The 25,866-nt window shown below is 46.1% G+C and overlaps 1 protein-coding gene across 3 annotated transcripts in view; it reads left to right on the forward strand.

Annotated features, from left to right (window-relative positions):
- Window positions 1-25,866, forward strand: part of ANKDD1B (ankyrin repeat and death domain containing 1B) — a 90,585-nt gene that overhangs the window by 56,343 nt on the left and 8,376 nt on the right. For all 3 annotated transcript variants that reach the window (XM_029575194.1, XM_029575183.1, XM_029575186.1), the window contains 3 exons: window positions 11,571-11,666; window positions 13,834-14,035; window positions 23,335-23,466. In XM_029575194.1, coding sequence (XP_029431054.1) covers window positions 11,571-11,666; window positions 13,834-14,035; window positions 23,335-23,466 — 430 coding nt within the window. The remainder of the gene's footprint in view (window positions 1-11,570; window positions 11,667-13,833; window positions 14,036-23,334; window positions 23,467-25,866) is intronic.

Raw genomic sequence — 25,866 nt, forward strand, 5'->3', positions numbered from 1 at the left:
TTCAGGAACCAGCGACCCACTGCTGCTGCCTCTGGCGTGAACCAGTCATCATATATGACGATGACCTCCTAGACCTCCATGGATGGTAGGGTGGGAGAAATGGGTGCTGTGGGGACAGGGGGTGGTGTGGCATTGCTGCCTGCATCTCAGCAGGAGGTTGAGGAGTGGTGGTGGTGGCAGAAGTGGTACCGCGCCATCTTCCTCTTGTTCCTCCTTGGATATGCTGGAGGTGTCTGAAATGAGAAATATCAAAGTGTTATTAAGATTCAACAGAGGGGAAAGGGTCCTGAAGGGCACACAGTTGATATAGGCTGGCACAATTTCAGGTGAACCTTTAATAGCCGTGAGTGATTTAATAATTTACATTATTAAACATATATAGATCACAAGCTTCCTACAATATAGTTTTCAGTGTGCTTTACATGACCATTAAACTGTATTTGCTTTTTGTCTTGTTTCCTACTTCAATGTGAAAACAACATATACCTTCCTGTAGCCCACGCTGGGCATGTAGGGCTTGGAGGTAGTCCCAATTCTCCTGTCGGAGCCTCCAGGCCCTCTTCTTCAAAGACTCCACCTGGTGGGTACCAAAAAAAATAAAACATTCAACAATGCAAGAAACTGATGTGAGGCCTGCAGCTCCCACCCGGTTCATTAATTCGCCCTGCGGGTTTTACCAAAAAAGCAACAGCAATGAACAAATGTGATATAATTGGTTTATGGAGGAAGCTTGATTTTCCACACTATTATTATTATTATTATTAGCTCCCCTGAACAATTTTTAAGTTCCTGGAGCAAAAGGACAACTTCCTAGAACAAAAGTTCTTAAACCACAATTGGCCATATTGACATCCAAATATTTACAGGCAGGCCTCTAGGAATGGACCCCATTATCATCTTTCCCACCTCAAAGCTTACGTCTCTGGGGAAGGAAGCCTGGGCATTAAAGCTTGCCCTGAGCACCAGCCAGGCTTTATCCACCCGATTCTAGTCCCGCTGGTGCCCAGAGCAAAAATAAAGGTGCTTCTCATCTTGAACAATGAGCTCCGCCAATAGCCTGACATCTCCCTCCTTGAAGTTTGGGAGCCTCCTGCATAACATTGTAGGTGCTTTTTAACTGCCTCACTCGATGAAGGTACTGCACAAAATGGATGTCCGGGCGTGGCCACGGGGACAGCCATCCATGATAATGTATACAAAAGACCACTTCCGTGTGGATGTCTGCTATTTGATTCAGAACTCTAAATGGACACCAAAAGCTCAGATTTTGGCCTTTCAGATGCCTTAAAAGCCTTAGCCTTTCCAAGGTACCATGCTTTCAGCTGCCTTGGGTGTCCATTGTTTAGGGCTTGTTGACTCTTCATAGACACCCAAAGCATGGACACTTTGGAAAGGCCTAGGCCTTGGGCATCCATTATCTAGAACACATGGGCAAAGCATCCATGCTTTGGGCGACCATGAAGGGTCCGCGTGCCCTAGACAAAAGATGCCCCAGGCTGCCCAAAGTATGGATGCCTTGGAAGGGCCATGGTCTTGGGCGTCCATTGTCTAGACCATGTGGATCCTTGCCATGGATACCTTGCCCATGCACCTTAGATCCTTGCCCTGCATACCTTGCCCATGCACCTTAGATAAGAGATGCACAAGGCCTAGGCCTTTTCAAGTTGTCCATGATGTCCCATCATAACAGCTTCTCAAGCAAGGTTCTAGGATAGGAATGCCAATGCAGCGGCTTTGTGAGAGGGTAAGTGGATGCATACCTGCGATGGACTGGAGTTGCTGCAATGGAAGTACCTGGAACAAGGGGAGAGGGATGTACATGAAATATCTATTACAGGCACCTTATTCCAGAGAACAGAATCCATTAAAGAAATTTAAAAAATGTATTGGCATATTTTGAAAAACATTATATATAATGCATTGGGTTAAGGATACATCCGTAGTCCTCAAGTTACAGCTTATGAAATAACACAAACAGGATTTAGATTTTGCTTCCCAGTGATGGGATTTATTGAGAGGCCAAGGGGATGGGTGAAGCATTAGGAGTAGGTGGGAGATTGTGCGATGGATGCCCATGCTTGTGAGGCTGAGATGACAGGACAGACACCAATCACGATATGCAACGAATCTACTGTTATAATAAGAAATATATAAAGATTTCAAATAGGCATTTTGTTGAATCAAGATTGGATCAATATCCTGTCAAGAGGGTCAATGATTATTGGTGTAATTGATAACTTACACAAGAAATAATTGACAATGATCTTTCGGCGAACATCATAGCTCCTCGCTGTGTTGTCCACCTCTGCTGCCAGTTTGAGAGGTGGATCTGGCAGCAAGTGTTCTGCAACCTCCACACCCAAGCCAAAGCACAAATAAATGTTATGTAGCATGCAGCAGGCTATAATAATGCTTGCCACCTTTTCCGCACTGTACTGCAGATCTCCACTGGAGCGATTCAGACATCTGAATCTGCTTTTAAGTACACTTAAGGTCTGCTCTATCACGTTTCTAGTGCTGGCATGAGCCTCATTATAGCGTATTTCAGTTGCAGTGCATGGAGACTGGAGCAGAGTTAGCAACCAAGGCTTATAGCCATAGCCACCATTATCTATAAAAGGTGTAACCAAGATTGCATCAAAAAACACTAGAGAGACAACACCAAGAACATACATGGATCCATATGGCATATACATATAGGGGGTAATTTTCAAAGGAGTTACGCGCATAAATGTAACTACTATTGTAGCAATTTTCAAAAGCCATTTACTCACGTAAAGTGCACTTATGCGAATAAATCCTATGGACGATTCAATGGCATATATTGTAGCAATTTTCAAAAGCCCACTTACTCGAGTAAAGTGCATTTACATGCGTAAAACCCAGATTTACGCATGTAAATGCTTTTTAAAATCCGCCCCACACTCATTTTATACCCCAGCACTCTAACACTACAGTCATTAATGAAATACTTTCATAAATTAACACAAGACATCACATGCCATCATCCCATCTGGCTGTCTAAGACCCCGGCACATAGCAAATGTTACTTACCGAGCAGCCAGCCATCACCGTATCTCCCTTTCGGGAAATGGGTTCCAAGCGATGAATGTGCAAGAATGTAGGAATCATGGCAGCTCCCAGAAAACTTTGCCACTACATTAAGGATTCGAAGGTGTGCATCACATTCATGCACATTCATGGAATGGAATTGCTTGCGGTTATGGAACAAACTCACCTCTTCCGACTTCGGAGACAATGCAATATGGATGCAGTCTTTCATGCCCAACACATTCGGCATCTCAGCAATTGCCATGAACCCATGGCCAATCTCCTGAAGTTGCACTGGGTCCTCAGGACACTTGTACTTCTTCATCTGTTTCATCATCGCCCTCAAGACCTAAGAATATAGAACATAAGAACATAAGAAATTGCCATACTGGGTCAGACCAAGAGTCCATCAAGCCTAGCATCCTGTTTCCAACAGTGGCCAATCCAGGCTACAAGTACCTAGCAAGTACCCAAAAACTAAGTATATCCCACACTACTGATGCTAGTAATAGCAGTGGCTATTTTCTAAGTCAACTTGATTAATAGCAGGTAGTGGATTTCTCCTCCAAGAACTTGTCCAATATTTTTTAAAACCCAGCTACACTAACTGCACTAACCACATCCCCTGGGAACAAATTTCAGAGTTTAATTGTGCGTTAAGTGAAAAAGAATTTTCTCTGATTCGTTTTAAATGTGCTAACTTCATGGAGTGCCCCCAGTCCTTCTATTAGCCGAAAGAGTAAATAACCGATTCACATTTACCCATTCTAGACTTCTCATGATTTTAAAGACCTCTATCATATCCCCCCCCTCAGCTGTCTCTTCTCCAAGCTGAACAGCCCTAACCTCTTTAGTCTTTCCTCATAGGGGAGCCGTTCCATCCCCTTTATCATTTTGGTCACCTTCTCTGTACCTTCTCCATCGCAACTATATCTTTCTTGAGATGCGGCGACCAGAATTGCACAGTATTCAAGGTGCGGTCTTCACCATGGAGTAATACAGAGGCATTTTCCATTTTGTTAACCATTCCCTTCCTAATAATTCCTAACATTCTGTTTTCTTTTTTGACTGCCGCAGCACACTGAGCTGACAATTTCAAAGTATTATCCATTAGGACGCCTAGATCTCTTTCCTGGGCGGTAGCTCCTAATATGGAACCTAACACCATGTAACTACAGCATGGGTTATTTTTCCCTAAATGCATCACCTTGCACTTATCCACATTAAATTTCATCTGCCATTTGAATGCCCAATTTTCCAGTCTCACAAGGTCCTCCTGTAATTTAACACAATTCACTTCTTCAGCTTGGAAAAGAAAGGGCTGAGGGGAGATATGAAACAAGTCTATAAAATAAGTGGAGTGGAATGAGTAAATGTTAATAGTTGTTTACTCTTTCAAAGAGTACAAAGACTAGGGGACACAAAATTGTTACTAGGTGATACATTTAAAACTAATAACAGAAAATATTTTTTACTCAATGCATAATTAAACCCTGGAATTAATTGCAGAGGGTGTAGTGAAAGCTATTAGTATAGCAGCATTTTAAAAAAGCAAGTTTTCTTACTGTAAACGGTGTTTTCCGTAGACAGCGGGATGAATTAGCCATGCCATCTCGGACGTCTTCCGGGATGGCCTAGGTGGAGCTTCTCAAAGATCACAGAGCTTTGGCTTTGAGCGGCTGCTTGTCCTTTCTTGCGGGGCACTATCTTCTCTTTTTAGTCTATAGTCAAGCTTATCAGTGAAACGTAGAACGCAGAGGCTGTCCAGGGAGGTGGGTGGGTCAGCATGGCTAATTCATTCTGCTGTCCACAGAAAACACCATTTTATGGTAAGCAAACTTTCTTTTTTCCCATCGATAAGCAGGCTTCGCTCACAACCCCCAGCTGGGGGTTGTGAGCGAAGTCTGAAGACTCTGAGATGGGACTTAACAGAGTCCTGCTGTTGTGGATTGTCACTGTGCGCTCAACTCACTTTTTGTTGTGGACAGTCTCACTATTTTATCGCTGATTGTAGCAATGCGAAGCCCAGCGCTGCATCTGTAGAGGCTTGCTGATCAAGACAGTAATGAGACGTGAAAGTATGCAGCGATGACCACGTGGCGGCTTTACAAATGTCCAGCAATGGAACTTTGTGGAGATGAACCACTGAAGATGCTACTGCTCTTACTTGGTGAGCCTTTAGTGTGCCAGAGAGGTTTGTAGTTTGCATGGTGTAGCAGGAGTGAATGCTCTGAGAAATCCAATTGGATAGAGTTCTTTTGGCCACCGGGAAGCCTGGCGCATTTGGATTAAAGGAAACAAAGAGTTGAGAAGTCCTCTTCTCGGAGTGTGTCCTAATTTATAGTAAGCTAAGGCTTTCTTGCAGCCCAATGTATGGAGCAGCCTTTCTCTGTCATTCCCATGCAGTTTTGGGAAGAACATTAGCAAAGTGATGGTCTGATTAAGGTGGAAAGCCAACACGACCTTGGGTAAAAATGAAGGATGTGTCCGCAAGGTGACCTTGTCATGGTGGAACTGCAGATATGAGGAGTAGTGGACCAATGCCTGCAGCTCACTGACTCTTCTTGCTGAGGTTACTGAAACCAGAAAGAGCACTTTCCAAGTTAGATACTTCATGTGGCTGCTATTTAGTGGTTTGAAGGGAGGAAGCATGAGCTGTTCCAGCACTAATTTGAGGACCCATGTTACAGCTGGTTTCATCACAGGTGGTCTCAAATGCAAAATCCCTTTCATAAATCGAGAGACCAGAGGGTGGTTTGTCATTGGAAGTTCATTGCACTTGTGATGATATGCAGCAATAGCACGCACGTGAACTCACACAGGTGACATTGCTAGACCCGCCTGATATAGGGAATGGAGATACTACAGAAACAAGTCCGGGGAGCAAAAGAGAAGGGGGTCTATGTTTCTGCCCCCACACCAGGTCAAGTAACAGTGCCATTTGCACTTGTAACTTTTTCTGGTAGAGATCTTCCTGGAAGACACCAAGACATCCTGGACCTCAGTTGGCAAGTGCAGGTGGCTCAATACCATTCTTTCAACCTCCAAGCAGTGAGATATAGTGAGGAGTGTATGGAGTGAAGGAGGGTGTCCCCTTCCTGAATTAGGAGATTCAAGCTGTTCCCCAGGGGAATAGGTGCGGCAATGGAGAGTCGAACTAGATAGATGTACCAAAGTTGTCTGGGCCAAGCTGGAGCAATTAGAATGAGGTCTGCGACATCCACAATATACTTTTGAACCATATTGGAAATTAGTGGAATTGGAGGGTAGGTGTAAAAGAGTCCACCCATCCATAATATGAGGAATGCATCCTGGGAGAATCATTACCTGCTGGGGTAAACTGAGCAGAACTTCTTCACTTTCCTGTTGTGTACCATCATGAAGAGGTCCATGCAAGGAAGACCCCATGTCACAAAGAGTTCCTCTTGGTGAAGGGCCCATTCGTGCAGATGAAAAATTCTGCTTAGTCTGTTTTCCGTGGTGTTTGCCATGCCCTGAGGTAGGTCACCTGGACTGAGATGGATTGTTCCTTTGCCCACTCCAGGATCTGGACCACTTCGCTGCACAAGAACCAGGAACCGGACCATCCTTCTTTGTTTATCTAGAACATAGCTACCTGGTTGTCCGTGTGGATCATGACATTTTTCCCCTGCAGGAGGTTTCCAACTGTGTGAAAGGCATTTTTTATCGCTCTGAGTTCCAGCAGGTTTATCCGTTGAGTATGTTCCCATGAGGACCACAGTCCTTGTGTCTCTACATGGTCCAGACGGGCCCCCACCCCTTGGTTGAGGTGTCTGTCAATTGAAGGGCTGCGGCACGGAATGGTGCTCCTATGGTGAGAACTGCAGTGTGCAACCACCATGTCAGATCCCGCTCCATAACTGGGGTCAGCATATGCATTTGGATAGTGGCTGTGAAAATTGAGTCCATTGCACTTTCAGACCATACTGGACCATGAACCCGACTGCACCTGTACCACCTTCAGTATGGTCTGAAGGTGGTGCAGGTGCAGTTGGGTTCATGGTACTACATATATCGCCGCTGCCATGTGGCCCAGGAAGGTCAGTATCTGGTGGGCCGAGGGATGTGCACACCCTTTCAATTACAAGGTCAGGTTATGAAGGGTGCGAATTCTGTCTGGCGGAAGGAACGCCCTCCCCACAACAGTATTTATCTTGGCCCCAGTAAACTGTAGGGTCTGCATGGGTTGGAGGCTGGATTTCTCATAGTTGATGATGAACCCCAGTCTTTCGAGACAACCTATTGTGGTCTCCAGGTTGAGCTGTAAAGTGCCACCACTAAACAATCATCCAGGTACGGAAACAGTTGTATTCCTTTCCTTCTTAAATGGGCCACCTCTACTGCTAAACACTTTGTGAATACCTTCGGCCTGGACGATAGCTCAAGGGGGAAGACTTTTTACTGGTAATGATGCATATTGACTTGAAAACATAGGTAGCGCCAAGAGGAGTGGTGCATTGGAATATGGGTATATGCATCCTTGAGATTTAACGGCACATCCAATCATTGTAAGAAAGGCAGAATCGACTTGAGAGATGTCATCTTGAACTTCTCCTTCTAAATAAACTTGTCAGGGCCCTCCGGTCCAGTATTGGGTGAAGCCCTCTGGACTTCAAGGATATGAGGAAATATTGGGAGTAGAAGCCTTTGTCCAGTTGGCGATGGGGCACCAGCTGAACTGCTCGTTGATGCATAAGGTTGCTTACTTTCTTCTGAAGCAAATGGCCATGCATGCGGGACTGAGAGGAATGTACTAGGCATGGAAGGATAGGGCTGGTTCTGAAGTTCAGTGGGTATCCTTTCCTTATGATGTTGAACACCCAACGATCGGAGGTAATCACTGCCTAAGAATCAGAAGAGCAATATCCTGCCTCCCACTTGTGCTCTCAAAAACCCTGTTGGGTTTTGGGGTTGCTGTTCTGCGGTTGTCTCTGCTAATGATGGCCTTGTGGTCTATCACAGGGATGCTGCTGTTGTGGTTATGATCTGCTTTGTTGGAAGGTTGGTGGATGTTGCGCTGACTGCTCCATTTTGTCAGATTTCTTATGTCTCTTCTGGAGGGGCTCCTGCAGGTGTGGGGAACTCCTCTTTCTCTTGGATACTGACGACAAGTCTGAGTAAACTCTCCCCGAAGAGTCAGAGGAACCAGTGGACAGCTGTTCAGAGAAAGGGTCCAAGTCAGAAAATCCAAGTTCAGTCATCTCCTGGGAGAACACGACTTGAGAGTGTATGCCCCTGTGAGGTTTGTGAGAATAGTTTTCCAGGGACTCATGAACCTGCCATGAATCTGGCTCTTTCTGCATCGAATGCTTCGATGCTGGCACCTGCACCGATGATTGCATCATGCGAGTTGAGTCAGTTGATGCACACCAATGCCGTTTTGGCGTGTCTGAGAACCCCAATGCATCCTTGCTTCAGGTATCTAGATGCTTGGTCTTTGATGCATGTGTTGCATCAGTGGCTGGTGGCATCTCAGGAGCGCAATGTTCGACGCCAGTGATGTTCCTCTGATACTGGCTGATGCAGTTTTTTGCGTGGGTCATGACTACGCATCTCCTGACACCTGTTGCTTCGCTGAGGTGAGGGGCACCTGGGTACTTTAGTATGTTGATCCACCTGGTCCAGCCTAATTTCCCATGGTCCAAGGAAGGAGGCCCTCTTGGGCTTGTCTGGGCGATCTGTGTGGAGCCCTGCTGAGGAGTGGGCCAAGAGCCACTCTGATGAGGGGGAATAGGACCCCGAATTCTCCTCCTTCAAGTGGGCAATCTTGAGTGCTCATTGGCGTTGGGCCAGGGGTGACATTCGACCACAGTCCCAGCAAGAAGACTGGTGGTGCTCCAGGACCAAGCAAAGATAACAATAATTATGTCTGTCAGTGATGGACATAATTTTTCCGCACTAGCAGTACTTAAAGCCAGGCGATTTCGGAGCCATTTTCCAGCACTTACAAATGCTTATGAGAGGCAAATTGAAAAAAAGACCGAAGAGGATACAGCTCCGTGTGCAGCCTTGCAACACGGAAAAAAAAGCCAAAGCTCTGTGATCTTTATGAAGCTCTGCCCAGGCTGCCCCGGAGAATGTCCCAGACAGCATGGCTAATTCAGCCTGCTTATCGATGGGAAAAAGGTTTGGACAAGTTCCTGGAGGAAAGTCCATAAGCCATTATATTAAGGTGGACATGGGGAACTCCACTGCTTATCTCTGAAGTAAGAAACATGGAATCTAACTATCCCTTGGATAGACCTGGATTGGCCACTGTTGGAAACAGAATATGGGGGCTTGATGGACCTTTGGTCTGACACAGTATGGCAAGCCTTATGTTTAGTCTTATCCTAAATTTAGGGAGAAAATTGGTTTAAACCTATTTTCACCCATAAACAGAAAATTAGGGAGCTGTTTCATTCTTCAACATCAATATAACATCTTTATATATTTAGTATCAGAGTTCATGAGTCTGCACTCAGATCCACACTGCTGCATCTCCTCCTAGCCTTCCAAATGCAGGGAACATCTTCCTGGTGTCCCAGTATCCCTTTCGAGTCCCTGAAGACCAGTCAGTCTTCTCGGACAGGGCCATGTACTAGGATCTGCATTTGTCTGAGTGAGTGGCTCTCTTCACAAGTCATTAGCCTTGAGCCAAGCAAAGGCGAGCTCAAGGTCAGACAAGATGTTTTTTGCCTTAACAAGGAATGATCTGGACACAAGTCTTCAGGTACATGTAGGGAGCTTTATGCATATGAAAATCCACACCTTGGTCAAATTGATTGGTTGATTCAGGGTTTAGGAGCATGTAGAACATTCTTTGTACTCAGAGATGAGTTGATACAGTGCCATAACTAGGCATTTTACTGCTTGGGTCATATTTGCATTCCCTTGTCCCACTTCTACTTTTTTTTAGGGGTTATGCCTGTGGCCAATTTTTTTCTCATTATTTGGTTCCTTTTCTTTTTTTTTTTTACTTCATTTTCTTTACCAATTTTTTTCCTTCTACCACATTCTTTACCCTATCTGCTTTTCTCAGCCTCCCTGCCACCAATCTTCTATTCCTCTCCCAGCCTCTTCTTCTCCCTTTCTCCCACTCGTTTCTCTTTTCATATGTCTTTCCCTCATCCTTCCTTCTCTTCTCACTCAACACAAGAACTCAACTCCCAGGGGTCCTCCCTTCCTTCCTTCTCTTCCCCTTTCTCTCCTCTGATGGTTCTTGATCCCCCACCATCTCCCCCCCAGTATACACACACACACACACACAGTGATTCTTGATCTCTTAAGTCTCATTTTTCCAATCTCCTGTGGTCACTGGCCTCTTACTCCCTCAGTTTCACTGGTCACCAATCCCTCCACATTTCAGGGAGGAAGGAGCCACTCTTAGTTACTTACCGTCTGCAGTGGCTCTCCCTCTCTCTGCCAAGACTGTGGCACATTGCAGAAGAAGCAGTGGGCAAAGGTCTTAGCTGCTGCAAGCGGCCTTTTCTTCTCTGCTTCCTCCTCTTTGGAACTGGAATAAGTTCTTCTTTTCCTTCTCCCGTGGGCCAAGATTGAGTCACTTGCCTCTGCTTCCTCCCCTTTGACCAGCTGCTGTCCTCTTTCTGGCTATGTTATAGATACCAGCTTTGCAAAAGCTACAGTAGGTGAGATGGAGCTTCTCAGCAGCTTCTCTGTGTTGATGACACCATCTCACTTCCATATTAAGTGCATTTTTGTGGACAACCCCCTTAAACACTGGCACTAGCACTGTCAGGTTTTTTGTATTCTGGGTGATTGCCACTCGCAAAGGTCTCATTACTGTCCTGGGTGGATACATGCTTGAGACCTACTGAAACCGGGACTATGCTGGTACCACCTGGAGTCATGTAAAACCTTACCCATATACCTTTTGACACTGCTGGTCACAACTCGAGGGAAGTTGGCTGCAGAGAAAATTACTCAAAGAAATTACTCCTTGCTGTACACAATGTTCACAACTTTCTACTGACTGACAGTGAAACCGCCATATTAATAATATTTTATAATTACTTATTAAACTAACAGGTGTCCTAATGTTTTGTTACTATTTCTCATATCCTACAATTAACTCATGAAGAACAACAGTTTCAGATTTTTAAATTCTTAACAAGATACTGGTATTGAATGCTTCTATTTGGCCCATGTTCCCTTTATGAATTTAAGTGAATAGGAGAATGTAAATCAGAGATGGCCAACTCTGTCCTGCAAAGCCGCAAACAGGCCTGCTTTTCAGGATATCCACAATGCATATGCATGAGATAGATTTGCATACCCTGCCTCCATTATATGCAGGTCTATTCTCATGCATATGCAGTGTGGATTTCTTGAAAACCAGGTCTTTTTGTAGCCCTTGAGGACTGGAGTTGTCCTCCCGTAACATAGATCCTTATCATAATCTCAAGTGCATGAAAAGCATGAATACAATATGAACAGCTGGAGAATGGTGTCAGAGAAGATTAAACCTAATCATAGTGACTTGATTTTTCTGATTTCAGCAAGGAAAAACAGCTCTGGCAGAGGCCTCAAGAAACAACCATGCTCTCGTCGTAGATATGATTATCAAAGCAGAAAGGTACTATACTTGGAAAGAGGTAAAAATAAAAACAAATAATATCCCTTGCTAAAAGTTTTCAGTTTTATCAACACTGGCAATATTTAGCTAACAACTTTCCACAGAAGAGATTCATTGCACCTAATTCCAGACCAGTACAAATCGGTGGACATAGGGGAGATGCATTTTTATTCCAATTGTCCCTCAGAATTTCATCCAAACTCTTTATCATTCCATTACCAAAGAGCTGCTACAGCTGCTTTAAAATCTGCAGCTCTGTCCTCCATCAATGTCCTTTCCTTCTCCCCCCAACCTGGTGAAGAGAGAAAGGGAGATCGTGCAGTAGGAGAGAGAATATATATGTGAGGGTTACAGATAGGAATGCAAAGAGTTAGGTGGATGAAATAACAAATATAGGGGGGTTCAATTCATTATGCTGCGATCGTGGGGGGCGTTCCTACGATATTTGGCCCCTCCTGGGAAAATATCAGGACAGTTTCTCTGTGATATTTTTTCTCATGGAAAAACTCAGTGAGTAAAACTATTGTGGGGAAAGAGGGAAAATGTACGATGGTAGCCCATGATGCATGGGGCCACCATCTTCTAAAAGGGCCATGTGGCTCAAAGAAACACCCTCCCAAGTGCAAAACTCCCCCCCCCCCCCATAGTGGTCTAGGTTAGACCCTCACCACCTCTAGAAGAGGCCCAGCCTCAATAAAATAAAAAAAAATTGCCTTTATAATTGGGTGGCGATGCTCCACCCCTTCCCAAAACCTTCCTCTTTGCACATAAATCGCCCCCTGATCCAAACACCTCTCCAGTCGCAGGCTCCCCAGCTCCCCCTTTACATACTACATATTCCATAGTAGTCTAGTGCCCCTACTTCTCCTGTTACAAAGAAGAGACACCCTGGTAGTCTGGCCTGCCCCCTCATATCACCCCCTTACCTAAGAAAAGATACCTTGATGGTCCAATGCCTAGGGATCTATCCAGGCTGTTTTTTGTTCTTTTTTTTACCTTTACTCGTTTTTTGGTTCTTCCGACTTAATATTGCAATGATATTAAATCGGAGGAAATACAGAAAAGCAGTATTTTCTGCTTTTCTGTTAACTTTCGGGGCTGCTCAAGAAATAACTCCTGCACCAGGGCAGGGTTAATTTTTGAGAGTAAAAATGCATGCATCGGGCGCACATTTATTTTTTACGTAAGTGGATAATCGCTAATAACCTCATCAACATGAATTTACATGTGATGAGAGCTATTAGCCACGTGCTGGTTGGACGCACGTTTTGGACACACTAATCCCCTTGGGGCAGATTTTAAAAGCCCTGCGCGCGTAAATCCAGCCGGATTTACATGCGCAGGGGACTTGCATGCTGGCGCGCCTATGTTGTTGTAGGCTTGACTGAGAAAGAGATTTCCTGGAGATGTATTCAGGGCAGGGGAGGAAACATACATAGGTAGATGACATTTTCAAATCTTTGCACATACTTTTCAAGGACATTTCAACAAGCACAAAAAGCAGATTGAATTATAATTGTTTTAACCTGGTTTTTTTTTATTATGTTAGGAAATCTGTATCTAGCGATGCTGATTTATTAATGCTACATTTATAGTAGATGTGAACTACATTGTATGAATACATTTTGTACTGTTGTATTAATAGGTATTATTTTAGATTAAACTATATGTATGGCCAGTTAAAGTATGATCCTATGCCGCCTTACATAGGGAAACTCAGGAGGCAGAATTTTGACTACTTGGGAACATCTGGTGAAGATGGCATCAAAGACAGAGGAGTTGAAGTAAAAAGATTACAAACCACAGCTCTTGCCTTATCATTCTCAGTAGTGACAATGGGGAAAGGTTAGAAGAGAAAGTGTATCTGTTTGCAGAAATGAAATGACAATTTGAAATGAAGTTAGACATGCCATAAGAGGTGAATAAGTTGGAAAATGACTGAAATGTTTAAAAAATGTGGCTGTCTCATCTATCAACTTATCCATCTCTAGGAGACTCTCATGCTCTGCTAACCATTTCACAGTTGTGGCCGCATGCATTTTTCTCCATGCACCTGCAGTGGCACTTTTGGCTGGCATCTCTCATGTTTGTTTTATAAGAAAACATGCACTCACAATTTGTATAAATGTGCATTTTCATGGTTTTCAATGTGCTGCATGAATATGATTTTTTTTTTTTTTTTTTAGGAAAATATAGAAAAGAATGAAGAAAGAGAGGAAGATATTCTTTTGACATTTAAGCAAGACCATGCCCCACAGACAAGCCAAATTCGTTCAGCCCTCTGGAATCTAGCTTACAATCAGTTAAAAGAATATGAATGGAAAACACTGGCACATTTGTGGAAGTTTACAGATCCACAGATAAAAGCTATTGAAGAACAATGGACAGGTAAATGTCAATCAGCTTGTACTAATAGGAGAGGCCCCAGTTTAGGGCTGTGGTTTTCTCAAGTGAAGAAGGGGGATGAGGTAGAGACAGACTATAATAACCTTTGCAGATGGGGGAGAGGTGCAGAAGGAGATGGACAGAAAGAAGGGGTAGCTTTAGTTCACAGTATGTCTTGGAGGATGGTGATGGACAGAGAAAGTGGCTTTACATTATTGTATCCTGGAGAAATTTGGCTTCAGGACATGATGAGTCCTAGGGAGAAGATGAGAGGTGACAATGGGTAGCACATATCCCCTCCCACCTCTGAAAATTGTAGCTTTTTCTCTCACTAGCAAGTAGACATGTGAATCGGAACCAGAATTGGTTCAGATTTCAGTTCCGATTCACATCTCTACTAGCAAGAGCACCCACTGTCATATTGGACCTCCAGAAAGGAAGAATCCAAACATGCTCTGACATGTCTGGATAGCTCTACAGAATCAAGCATCGTGGGAATTGTAGTTCAGAATGGCTCACTTATAAACATAATTTAGAAAGCAGCTTATACATTTTCCATGATGCAGATTTCAAGAAGAGACTTCTTTGCATCTTCCCACTAAATGAATGGGCAAAAAGAGAAACTGAGAAAAGCATTTTATTCTTGTAAAACAAGCTTGGTACTTTGGCTAATGCAGACTGTCTAAAAGAGACCCTTTCCTTCTTACAGTCTTTCCCACTGGCTACAATTATAAAGAGAGAGAGAGAGTACTTGTCTCCTGCACGGGCTGCCATTCAGTCCCTCCTCGCCACTCACTCTCAGTCTGAACGGTGCTGCTCAGTGAGGAGGCAGGTGGGGCATTGACATGGCAGCAGGTGCAGTAGAGAGGCAACTATTCCTTCATCGTGCTTTTCAAATGTTGCAGTGGCTAGTGTTTGGCTTGGACAGGGGAGAAAGTTCAGAGAGGCACAAGGAAATGAGATGGGAGGGAAAGTAAGAGGGAAAAGGCCGGAAGGGCAAAGGTAAGGGAGAGGAAGAGGGACAATAGTTAGCATCCCCTGCACCAGCAGAGCTGGGGGAGGAAAGAGAAGCTAAAGAGGGGAGGGGTGGGAAGAGGGGGAGGTAGATTTGGAGGTAGAATAGGAGGAGGGGGCTGGAAAAGTCTAGAGGAAATAGGGTATTGTTTTTTTTCTGGTACATGGCAGCATCAGAAATCGCCAAATAGCCACTGTTGCAGCTTTGCTGCAGGTAAGTGCACGGTGAAGACAATTTTCAAAACCATTTACCCAGGCAATTTGGCTTTTGGAAAACTGTCCTCCATCAATCCAGCTGAAAGTGTGCCCAGTCTTCAGGATATGGCTATTGTTTTTGCCAGATTGAGCGGAAGCATTCCCAGAGTCATGTTTAGGATGGGAAAAAATAATGCACAAAGAGTGGATTTTCAAAGCTACGTGCAAAATGTTTCACTGAAATTTCACCCACGCAAAAAGCAGGTACAGTCACAATAGGTACTTTGTAGCAATGGGCAGTTTTCAATGGGAGAGTATGCACATACTTTTCCTTTTGAAAATTAGGCACAAAGCCTGTGTGCATTATATACCTAAGTGAGGAGTTTGGGAATTGCTCCTTTAAAGATTAATATTAAAAGCCTAATGCATGCCAAAACCGGAAAATAAGTGAATATGTCGGGCCAGCACGTGCGGAGTGGATTTTAAATGCTGCCTGAGGATGTGCGTATCTCCCGCTGTGAGCACTAATGAAAAGTTCCAAAAAAGGGGCAGGGTGTGGTCTGGGCGGAGCACGGGCATTCCTGGGTTTCAACTTCACATTAGCACGGAAATACTTACGCGCACAGCCGCAAGCAGGGATCCCCTGGGTAGTAACTTTAATTGTACTATGAAGGATGAACAAGTAATAAAGATAAATGGATAGATTGCCGGGGGCTAACAGGGGAGAAGGGAGGCTATTAACTAGGAAGTCCTGTTCCTTACCTGGGCGACCTGGGAATGAACTTATTAAACTGGTAAGGGCATCGGCACGCGTGTCTTTTAAAATCCTCCCACTTACGCGGTAGAAGCGGCATTTGCGTGCATAGATGCGCATCCACTTAAAACTGCACGCACATGAGCGCGCAGAAGGCTGTTTTACAATATGTGCTCATATACGCGCATAAAATGGCCGTGTCCTTCATGGCGGGCTAACGAACGCACACGTGTGCGCCTGTTTAAAAGTTACCGTCTTAGTGCCTGTATGCCAGCTTCTGCTACCAGGTTTAGCAAAAAATGTTGAGCACGTTTCCTCCCCTTCTACTTGCAGGGTGAGCAAAAATCCAGTGCTCCCAGGTGTGGTTATTAGAGATGTGAATTGGAACCGAAATCGGATCGGATTCCGGTTCCGATTCACAACGCCAATTTTTTTTGTGAGGCCCGATTGAGTTTTTGTTTATCGGCTGCGCCTGAGCCGATAAACAAAAAAAACCACCCCGACCCTTTAAAAATGACCCCTTTGTTTCCCCCACCCTCCCGAACCCCCCCCCCCAAAACCTTTTACATGTACCTTGTGGTCCAGCAGAAGCGCCAGAACCGATCTCCCGCTCTCGGGCCGTCGGCTGCGCTAATAAAATTGGCGCAGTTAGCCCTTTGCCCTTACCATGTGACAGGGTATCCGTGCCATTGGCCGGCCCCTGTCACATGGTAGGAGCACTGGATGGCCGGCGCCATTTTTTTTTTTTGAAAAACAATTTTTTATTGAGTGTTCTAGATAGACATCAACAAGGCAATGGAACAACAGGTTGCAAGCATATCTGACAAATAATGAGCACCTTCAAACAGTAACCATAAGAGAACTCGCAAATAGAATTTTCATATGTAACCCTGAGGGCTACGACAACCCTGCCCTCCCCTATCCGCCCACCCCCCACCCCTGCACCCCCCCCTCCCTTTAGTTTCCCCCTGGGTCTCAACCAGGATTATAAAAATCTCAAGTGTTAGGGAAGTCCAGCGTAATGTAAACAGTCCAAAGGTCCATGAACCCCATAGAGGAAGGAGCTCCTCGCCCATTAAGCATTCAATATCGAACTCCGTGCTTGAGGAGATAATTCCTGGATGTAAACGTCCCAAATGTCCAAGAAGGATCGACGACAACCAGGCGAAAGCTTAGACGTAATACATTCCATATGCATCATGCGGTGAAAATGGTTGCGCCAAGTCCAATAAGAGGGTGCCGCCGGCTCCATCCAATGCATTAAGATCACCTTCTTTCCTACCAAGCAGGCTTTTTTTAAGTAATTTACGCCAGCCGGCTTTGCGAACATTTTTTTGAGGGATACATTCAAATAGTATCAACTGTGGAGTAAACGCAAAGTTCACCTTCAATAAACGCTGCATATAAGTAACAACTTTCCTCCAGAACAACTGGATAAGAGGGCAAGCCCAAAATACATGGGACAAAGATCCAACCGCTAAATGATAGCGGGAACATGTGGAATCTGGTAAAAGATGAGCTCGCCAGGCAACCTGTGGGGAGACATAAGCCCTACGCAAAAACTTATATTGCATTTCACGAAAATACATGTTATCAGTGGTTTTCTGCAAATTCCCCATACAAGCAGACATCATTTCAACAGTGATGGTAAAGACCCCATCCTTACCCCAGCGCTCAACCGAGGTCTCATAGTGACTAAGAGATCTCTCCTTATGAAGGGTTTTATAGTACTGAGAGAGAGAGAGAGATTTATGGGATTCCAAATGAAAAAAAACTTCCAGTTTCTGAAATTGGGCTGGACTATGATTCTCTAGTCGCAACGTCAGGATGTAATGACGAAGCTGGAGATAACCAAACAATTGGGTCGGGGCGATACCATAAGTTTGTTGCAGGGCCGAAAAGGTCATCAAGGCTCCCTCAGGAGTCAACAAATGACCCACATGCGTGATACCCTTCTGACCCCATCCACTGGTACTCTTAGTTTGCGTTCCCGGCAAAAATTCCGGGTTACCCTGTATAGGGAGCAAATATGGGTGACAAATAGGCAGCTCCAACCGTTTGGCAAGGTACGTCCACGTCTTTCGAATAGGGAGTATCAAGGGATTGGTAGAGATATTGGACGGCAATTCCTTACTCGGCCCCATCAAGACATAGGTAAGGGCAAATGGGGCCACAAGAGCTCTCTCCCCCAAGATATTAACATAAGAAGAAGAACCCAGCAACCAATCTTGTATCAAACGGAGATTAGCTGCCCTACAGTACGCTTGGAGGTCGGGAACCCCCATACCCCCCGCGCCCCACCGTACCATCAACCAAGATAAGGGAATCCGAGCCTTCTTCCCCTTCCAAAGAAAGGCCCGCAGCAATTTGTGCAAGGTTTGAATATCTTGGAGACGTAACACCACAGGTATATTTTGCATCATATACAACCACTTAGGTAAGAGTATCATTTTGAATAAATAGATACGGCCCCCCAAGGAAAGCGGCAAACTTCCCCAAAGTTGCAGCCTGTCTTTAGATTCTTTAAGAAGGCGGGAGACATTAAGAGCATACATAGTAGATAAATTAAGAGGCAAGCGGATCCCCAAGTATTGAATAGCCCCTTGTGTCCAATGTAAGGGAAAGGAACCCTCCCATTGCTCCCAGAGCGTGGACGGGGACCCAAAAGCCTCTGACTTTCCCCAGTTAACACGGAAGCCAGAGAACGTCCCAAACTCCCGCACTACATCCAAAAGGGCCGGTAAGGATTGATTGGGTTTTGTTAAAAAGACCAATAAATCATCCGCAAAAGCTGCGTATTTAAAAACCTCCGTCTGATCCTGGGCTTTAAACAGTAGGCCACAAATCTGAGGGGAAGACTGTATGGCCAGTAAGAGGGGCTCCAGCGTCAACAAGAAAAGTAAAGGGGACAAGGGACACCCCTGGCGAGTCCCCCGAGATACCGGAAAAGTGGAAGAGTACTGCCCATTGTCCAAGACAGAGGCAACCGGATCAGAATATAACAACTGTATAGCCTGATAAATAAACCCTCCGAATCCCATGTCTCTCAACAAACCGAACATAAAGTCCCACTCAACCCGATCGAATGCTTTTTCAGCATCCAGACTGGTAATGATAAAGGGAATCTCGTGCCTAGTGCAAAGATCAATAGCCACAGCGATACGCCTGATATTAGTTAGGGCATATCATTTCCGGACAAAGCCCACCTGTCCGGGTTGTATCAAAGACGGGAGAATTGTACCCAGCCTCTCTGCTAATATTTTAGCTAGGAGTTTTCTATCCCCATTTAATAAAGAGATAGGTCTATACGAAGCAGGTTGTAGGGGATCTTTGCCCGGTTTTGGAATTAAAGTGATATGGGCGATATTACCATGGAGCGGGAACTTCCCCTGGGATATCCATTCCTGAAACACCAGTGGAAGAAACTGGGATAGCGGTGCACTCAGAGCTTTATAAAAATCTGAACCATACCCATCAGGGCCCAGCGTCTTGAATCGTGGAGAAGTCTTAATGACTGTCCGCACCTCTTCTTCAGTGATGGGTCGATTAAGCTCCTCTAATTGGGCTCTGGTGATGGGGGGAATTGATAAACGATCACGGAAAGCTGCCCACTTTTCCCCATCCCCTCCCTCAGACGTGTACAACGCTGAATAGTACTCTTGAAAGATCTGGGATATACCTGCGTTGGAATGAACAAGCTGACCCTGCGGGGACCTCAACGCCGTGACATGCCGGGGCCCTCCATGTGATTTTACTAATTTCGCCAAGAGTTTACCCGATTTATTACCATGGCGATAGAACCTGTGTTTATAGTAAGTCAAACTATGCGTGGCCCTTTGGTGCAACAAAGAGTTTAAGGCTGTTTGAATTGCCAAATATTCGCCCTTAGTGGTAGCATTATGAGATCTTATTAACGCTCTCTTCGCCGTTTGCAACTGCTTGGTCAATAACAATAATCGTTTATTTAAGGTAAGTTTCCTGTGAGCTAGATAAGAAATAATGTCCCCTCGGAGAACAGCTTTGGCTGTATCCCAAAACAGGACTGGGTCCTCCAAATGCCGAGCATTCAATGCTGCAAAATCATTCCATTTATCAAGAAGGAATTTCTGAAATGCCGATTCAGTTGACAGATAATATGGAAACCACCAGCATCTATTAGTAACTGAGGGAGAGAGTAACGCCAATTCAATCCATACCGGGGCATGATCCGAAATAGCTATATCCCCAATGCCCGCATCTATAAGTTTGGAAAAGGAATGCGTACTAAGAAACCAATAGTCTATGCGGGAATGCGTCAAATGTGCCCTAGAAATGTGAGTGAAATCCCGCTCCAAGGGATGCAGAGTCCTCCAGGCATCCGCTAAATGTAACTGATGTTCAAGTAGGGAAATCCCCCTCCCCTTCCCCTGAACGGGACCAAGGGTGGCAGATCTGTCCAGGTCCGGATCCCGCAGAGAGTTAAAATCCCCCCCGACCACCAAAATATGATCCATATAAGGGAGCAACCTCCTGTGTAGTTCAGTGAAAAAGGGCAATTGGCGGGAGTTAGGGGCATAAACATTACATAACAGCAAGACCGTCTGGTTCACCTGTACCTCCAAAATAAGGAACCGACCCTGTGGGTCTTTATGTTCGGAGAGGACCTGGAACTGTAAATGTTTCCGAACCAGGATCGCCACACCAGCAGACCGCACCGTGGCTGAGGCAAAATGCACCGCACCCACCCACATCTGACACAGCTTCCTATGTTCGACATCATTAAGATGGGTCTCCTGTAAAAATGCTATGTCTACCGCCTGCCTCTTTAGCGCTTGTAGCACTTTGGACCTTTTTATAGGAGAATGTAAGCCACAAACATTCCAGGAAATCAGTTTAAGACCTGAAGTAGCCATCTACCCCATGTCATTCCAACAATAAGTACACACCACCACATGAAATTTCCAAATCTCTGAGAGCAATGGCCATCCCAGCACTGACCACCGCCCTGGAACTGTGAATTCCCCACACCATTGAGTACACCATCCAGTATAACTTCCCTGAATCTGAGACCCAGAACCCCAATACCCCCAACCCCCCCTGCCCCCCCTCCCGTCCCTACCCCACACGACCATTCAATCTGTGGTCGCTAGACTCTGCCCCCCCTCGAGCGACAACTACCCCCTCCTGGAGACCACGGGAGACACTAAGGCTCCTCCCCTCCTTCATCCACCCCCATCCCCTCTTTCAAATGAATACCCGAACAATGGGTCAACAGCGAACCCCACAGCCCAATGATCCCCACTAGGAGATGATTCAGAACAAAAACAAGAGAATCACAACATAACTGCGTAACATTATTTCAACAGTAAACATAGAAAGGGGGAAGGCACGGGCACAGGGCCATGACAAGCCTCACAGGATAAGGTCATGTTAGCCCGAAACCTTCCCCTCGGGACCCAAGTGACAGGCAATACTCTGCGCTGGCTAGTGGTAACAGCTTGCCATGAAAATGTTCAGCCTGACTACGATCCAGAATGCCCAATATCAGGGCTCCGCTCCCTTGCTTGCCCCTGGGTGGCAATATAGGCTTGTAACTCGGTCACTTCAGTGAACCACTTGGGACCACCCGGGGTACTCACCCGCACCCGAGCCGGGTAAAGGATCGCGGCCCGTTGGCCCATGTTGAACAATTGGGTGCACAGCGGGGAAAAAGCCCTCCTTTGGGCAGATAAGGCACTGGAGAAGTCCTGAAAAACCAGGACTTTATTCCCATCGAATTGCAAGGTGTTCCCCTGACGTGCAGCCTGCAAAATGGCCACTTTATGGGCATAGTTCAAAATTTTTAAAATAACGACACGTGGGCGATCCTGATGAGGCTTCTTCTGCCCCAGCCTGTGCGCTCGCTCTATGCGCAGGGGCCCGCAGTTGGTAGGTAAAGATAAATCACGAGTCAGCCACGATTCCAATTTCTGCCGGAGGTCACGGTCGTCCAGCGATTCCGGGACCCCCACCAACCTGAAGTTTGACCTCCGGGATCTATTTTCGAGGTCTTCTAAACGGGTACTGTGCCTTTGAAGCTCGGCTTTAAGGTCGGCCATTACCGACCGCGTGGTTTGCGCGCTGTCCTCGCCATCAGACACCCGCTGTTCCAGTGCAGCGAAGCGCGTTTCGTAACCAGCCAACGCCTCGGTAACTTCTCCTAGCTGGGCAGATAATTTTTTGAACTCCGGTTCGAGAGCCTCGACCACTGCAGTTCTTAAGTCCGCCCAATTCGTCGGTCCCGGCGCGTCCGCCATATTAGAATCGTCTTCCGACGCCGGTTCAACAGGCCGCAATTTGTCACGCCCCGGTTCCTTGTCTCTGTGGGTCGTTCGCGTTGCCATCGTTCGCCCAAAAATACTCAGGGGGATTCACTGGCCTCTACCAACTGTGCAGAGATTCACCTAGATCAAAAATAAGCTCGGGATGAGGGTGGATTCGCGAGGCCAGGAGCCAGAGAGCGATGGCTACATCCGTTCCCCTCAGAGGTCACGTGAGTCTCTCCGCGCCATTTTTAAAGATGGCGCCGGCCATCCAGTGCTCTTACCATGTGACAGGGGCCGGCCAATGGCACGGATACCCTGTCACATGGTAAGGGCAAATGGCCATCGGCGCCATTTTTATTAGTGGCAGCCGACAGCCCGAGAGCAGGAGATTGGTCCCGGGGCTTCCGCTGGATCACCAGGTGCATGTAAAAGGTTTTTTGGGGGGGGTTCGGGTGGGTGGGGGAAGCAAAGGGGTCTTTTTTAAAGGGTCGGGGTGGGGGTTTTTTTTTTTATCGGGCTATCGGCACCATTTTTATTAGTGGCAGCCAAAATGGCGCCGATGGCCTGAGAGCGGGAGATCGGTCCCAGAGCTTCCACTGGACCACCAGGTACTCGTAAAAAGTTTTGGGGGGGGTTCAGGAGGGTGGGGGAAGGTAAGGGATTAGTTTTAAAGGGTCAGGGTGGGTTTAGGGGTTGTTTTGGTGTGCCGGTTTTCCCGCCCTCCCCCCAAATAATTCCCATTAGTGGACACGAACCCAATTAACGATTTTTCACGATAAATCGGGGGAATTTCTATTAAATCGCGCACCCTAACGATTAATGACGATTTAAAAAATATCGGACGATTTTTTAAATCGTCAAAAAACGATTCACATCCCTAGTGGTTATATCATAGCATTCAACTTAAGATGGAAGTACCTGATAAAGGGAAAAGTGCAGTAGGTATGGTGCAGATTTATCAACAAGGTCAGACCATCTTGGGTAAGCAGAATTTAACCAGTTAGCCTTCATGGCCCAAATATATTTATTCACATTCCATGTTTTATATTATGCAGGAAAAAAGAGTTACAAGGAACATGGTAATCGAATGCTGCTCATCTGGTTACATGGTGTACTTCTGGCTCATCAAAACCCAGTTGAACTTTTGTACAAGGATTTGGTTCAGATAGGTCATCGACAGCTAGCTGGTAAGTGATTTTTTTTTTTTCAGTAGACAGACAAATAGTTTCACCTGCAGATGGTTTCCATTTTGGGTTTTACTGTCTGTTCTTGAATTATTAGTGTCTACATTTTTACTTTTTGTATGTCGAAAAATTGATGCTATTGCTTTTCTTTAGTTCTGCTACAGTGTGCTGCAGCAATTTTGTAGCATTAACACTTAAGATGCCATTTTCTTGGCATCGCTGTAAAATATCTAACATGATTAGAAAATCTAAATAGCAGTATTACAAAGAAAATAAAGTGATAACTTTAAAATAAAAAGTAACAGTTTTTTATTAATACAAATGTCCTACATAACACTGGCCATAAATGTCTAAACTGACTGTAAATTGTGCATACATTCTTCATCAGTACTGTATGGGGAACCTGAAATTTTTATCACATATTAAAATAAGAACATAAGAATATGCCATACTGAGTCAGACCATGACCAACAGTGACCAATCCAGGCCATAAGAACCTGGCAAGTACCCAAAAACTAAGTATATCCCACACTACTGATGCTAGTAATAGCAGTGGCTATTTTCTATGTCAACTTGATTAATAGCCGGTAAGGGACTTCTCCTCCAATAACTTATCCAATCCTTTTTTAAACCCAGCTACACTAACTGTGTTACGGATCTGGAGGTGAACCCTTAGCCCGAGGTAGAGTTGGCGCTACCTTAGAGAGAATAAACCCTCTTAGGTCCCTACCGTCAGAAGGCAAGGCCGGATAAAGCAGAAGTTGAACAGGTACTTCGCCACTGGAAGCCTGCGGTCCCCCCAGGAGGAGCCCGTAGGGACCCGGGCCGCTTGGAATTAGGTGAATCCCTGAAGACTGAAGATAGGTCTGGATGCAGGCGCCTCCTGCAGGTCGTGGAATCTAGACAGCTGGCGCCTCCAGCAGGTCATAAGTCAGTCCAGGAGTAGAGGCCGAAGAATGGTCGGAAGCCGGTCCAGGGGTCAAAGCCAGGAGAATGGTCGGAAGCAGGTCCAGGGGTCCAAGCCAGAAGAATGGTCGGAAGCCGGTCCAGGGGTTGAAGCCAGAAGAATCAGTCCAACGTGAGGAGAAGGAGGTGCAGGGATCGGAAGGATGGGAACAAGACCAATGAGAACCAACAGTGGAGACCAGGAGCAAGACAGGAACAGGAACTCGGAGCTCAGGAACAACACCTGACCAGGAGCCAAGATACCAAAGCAAGGTCTGAGGAGCAGACCTTGCCTTAAATACAGGAAATCAAGGAGGAGTCCCAAGGAGGGGCCATGACCATTTCCTGTTGTGGCTCCTTTAATTCTATGCAGCAGCAGCAGCAGCCGCGCGAGCGTTCATAGGAGCCGGCGGGGGAGGAGACAGCGTGCAGGCAGACCGACAATGCGGGCAGGACTCAGCGGCGGCAACGACTGCGAGGAGAGTGTCGGGGACCGCTGCCTGCTTCTGCAGGCGCCCCCAGAGTGGCCCGATGGCGCGGGTAAGTGCCCTGCCCCGGACCGCCGTGGCTGGCAACTGTAACAGTACCCCCTCCTTTAGACCTCCCCCGAGAAGGCTTGGGTTTTCTGGGTGATCAGTGTGAAAGTTCTTGATAAGGTCTTTATCTAAAATGTTCGTTGCAGGCTCCCAGGAATTCTTCTCTGGTCCAAATCCCTCCCAAACTAGGAGATATTCCCATTTGCTGCCATGTTTCTGGACATCGAAAACCTCACGAACTTGGTATATGGTTTTGTCTTCCGCCCTGGGCTGCGGAGCTTCAGTCACCTTCCGAGTAGGCCAGGTGAGGACCAAGGGTTTCAAAAGAGACACGTGGAAGGAATTATGGATCCTCAGAGTGGCAGGCAGACACAGTTGATAAGTCACAGGACCCAGTTGTCGCAGCACGGGAAAGGGACCAATATAACGGGGAGCAAGTTGCATAGACAGAACCCTCAGCCAGATGTTTTGTGACCGTCGGTCTGCTTCGGCTTTGCCCCGCCCACCTCACTCTTCTTGCAGCTCCTCCCTCTCACCTCAGACTACTGGCTGCCACGGCGTCTGTCTGCCGACCTCTCCGGCGTCCCCGGGCCGGCTTTGGTGCTGCTTCCCGCCATGCTCCTCCAAGGTACCATAGGGCACGCACGCCGCCCTCATCTTTATTTCCTCGTTGGCGCCAACCTCAGGGGCGTCCCCCTGAGATGACATCACACTGCCCGGATATTTAAGCCTACTACTTTTGCTAGCTAATCGAGTTAGCAACCTGGAATACTACGGATGGGATTCGCTCTCCATACCGAAGCTACTCTGCCACTCCAGCGCTATCTGGAACTCTTATTGCTAACAGGGTACCCGCTCCTCGGGAGCCTCTTCTGCTTCTTTCAGGTGCTATCAGGAAACCGGTACTCGATCCTCAAGGGCC

The sequence above is a fragment of the Rhinatrema bivittatum genome, chromosome 1 (assembly GCF_901001135.1).
Source record: "Rhinatrema bivittatum chromosome 1, aRhiBiv1.1, whole genome shotgun sequence".
In the NCBI taxonomy this organism is placed as follows: Eukaryota; Metazoa; Chordata; class Amphibia; order Gymnophiona; family Rhinatrematidae; genus Rhinatrema; species Rhinatrema bivittatum.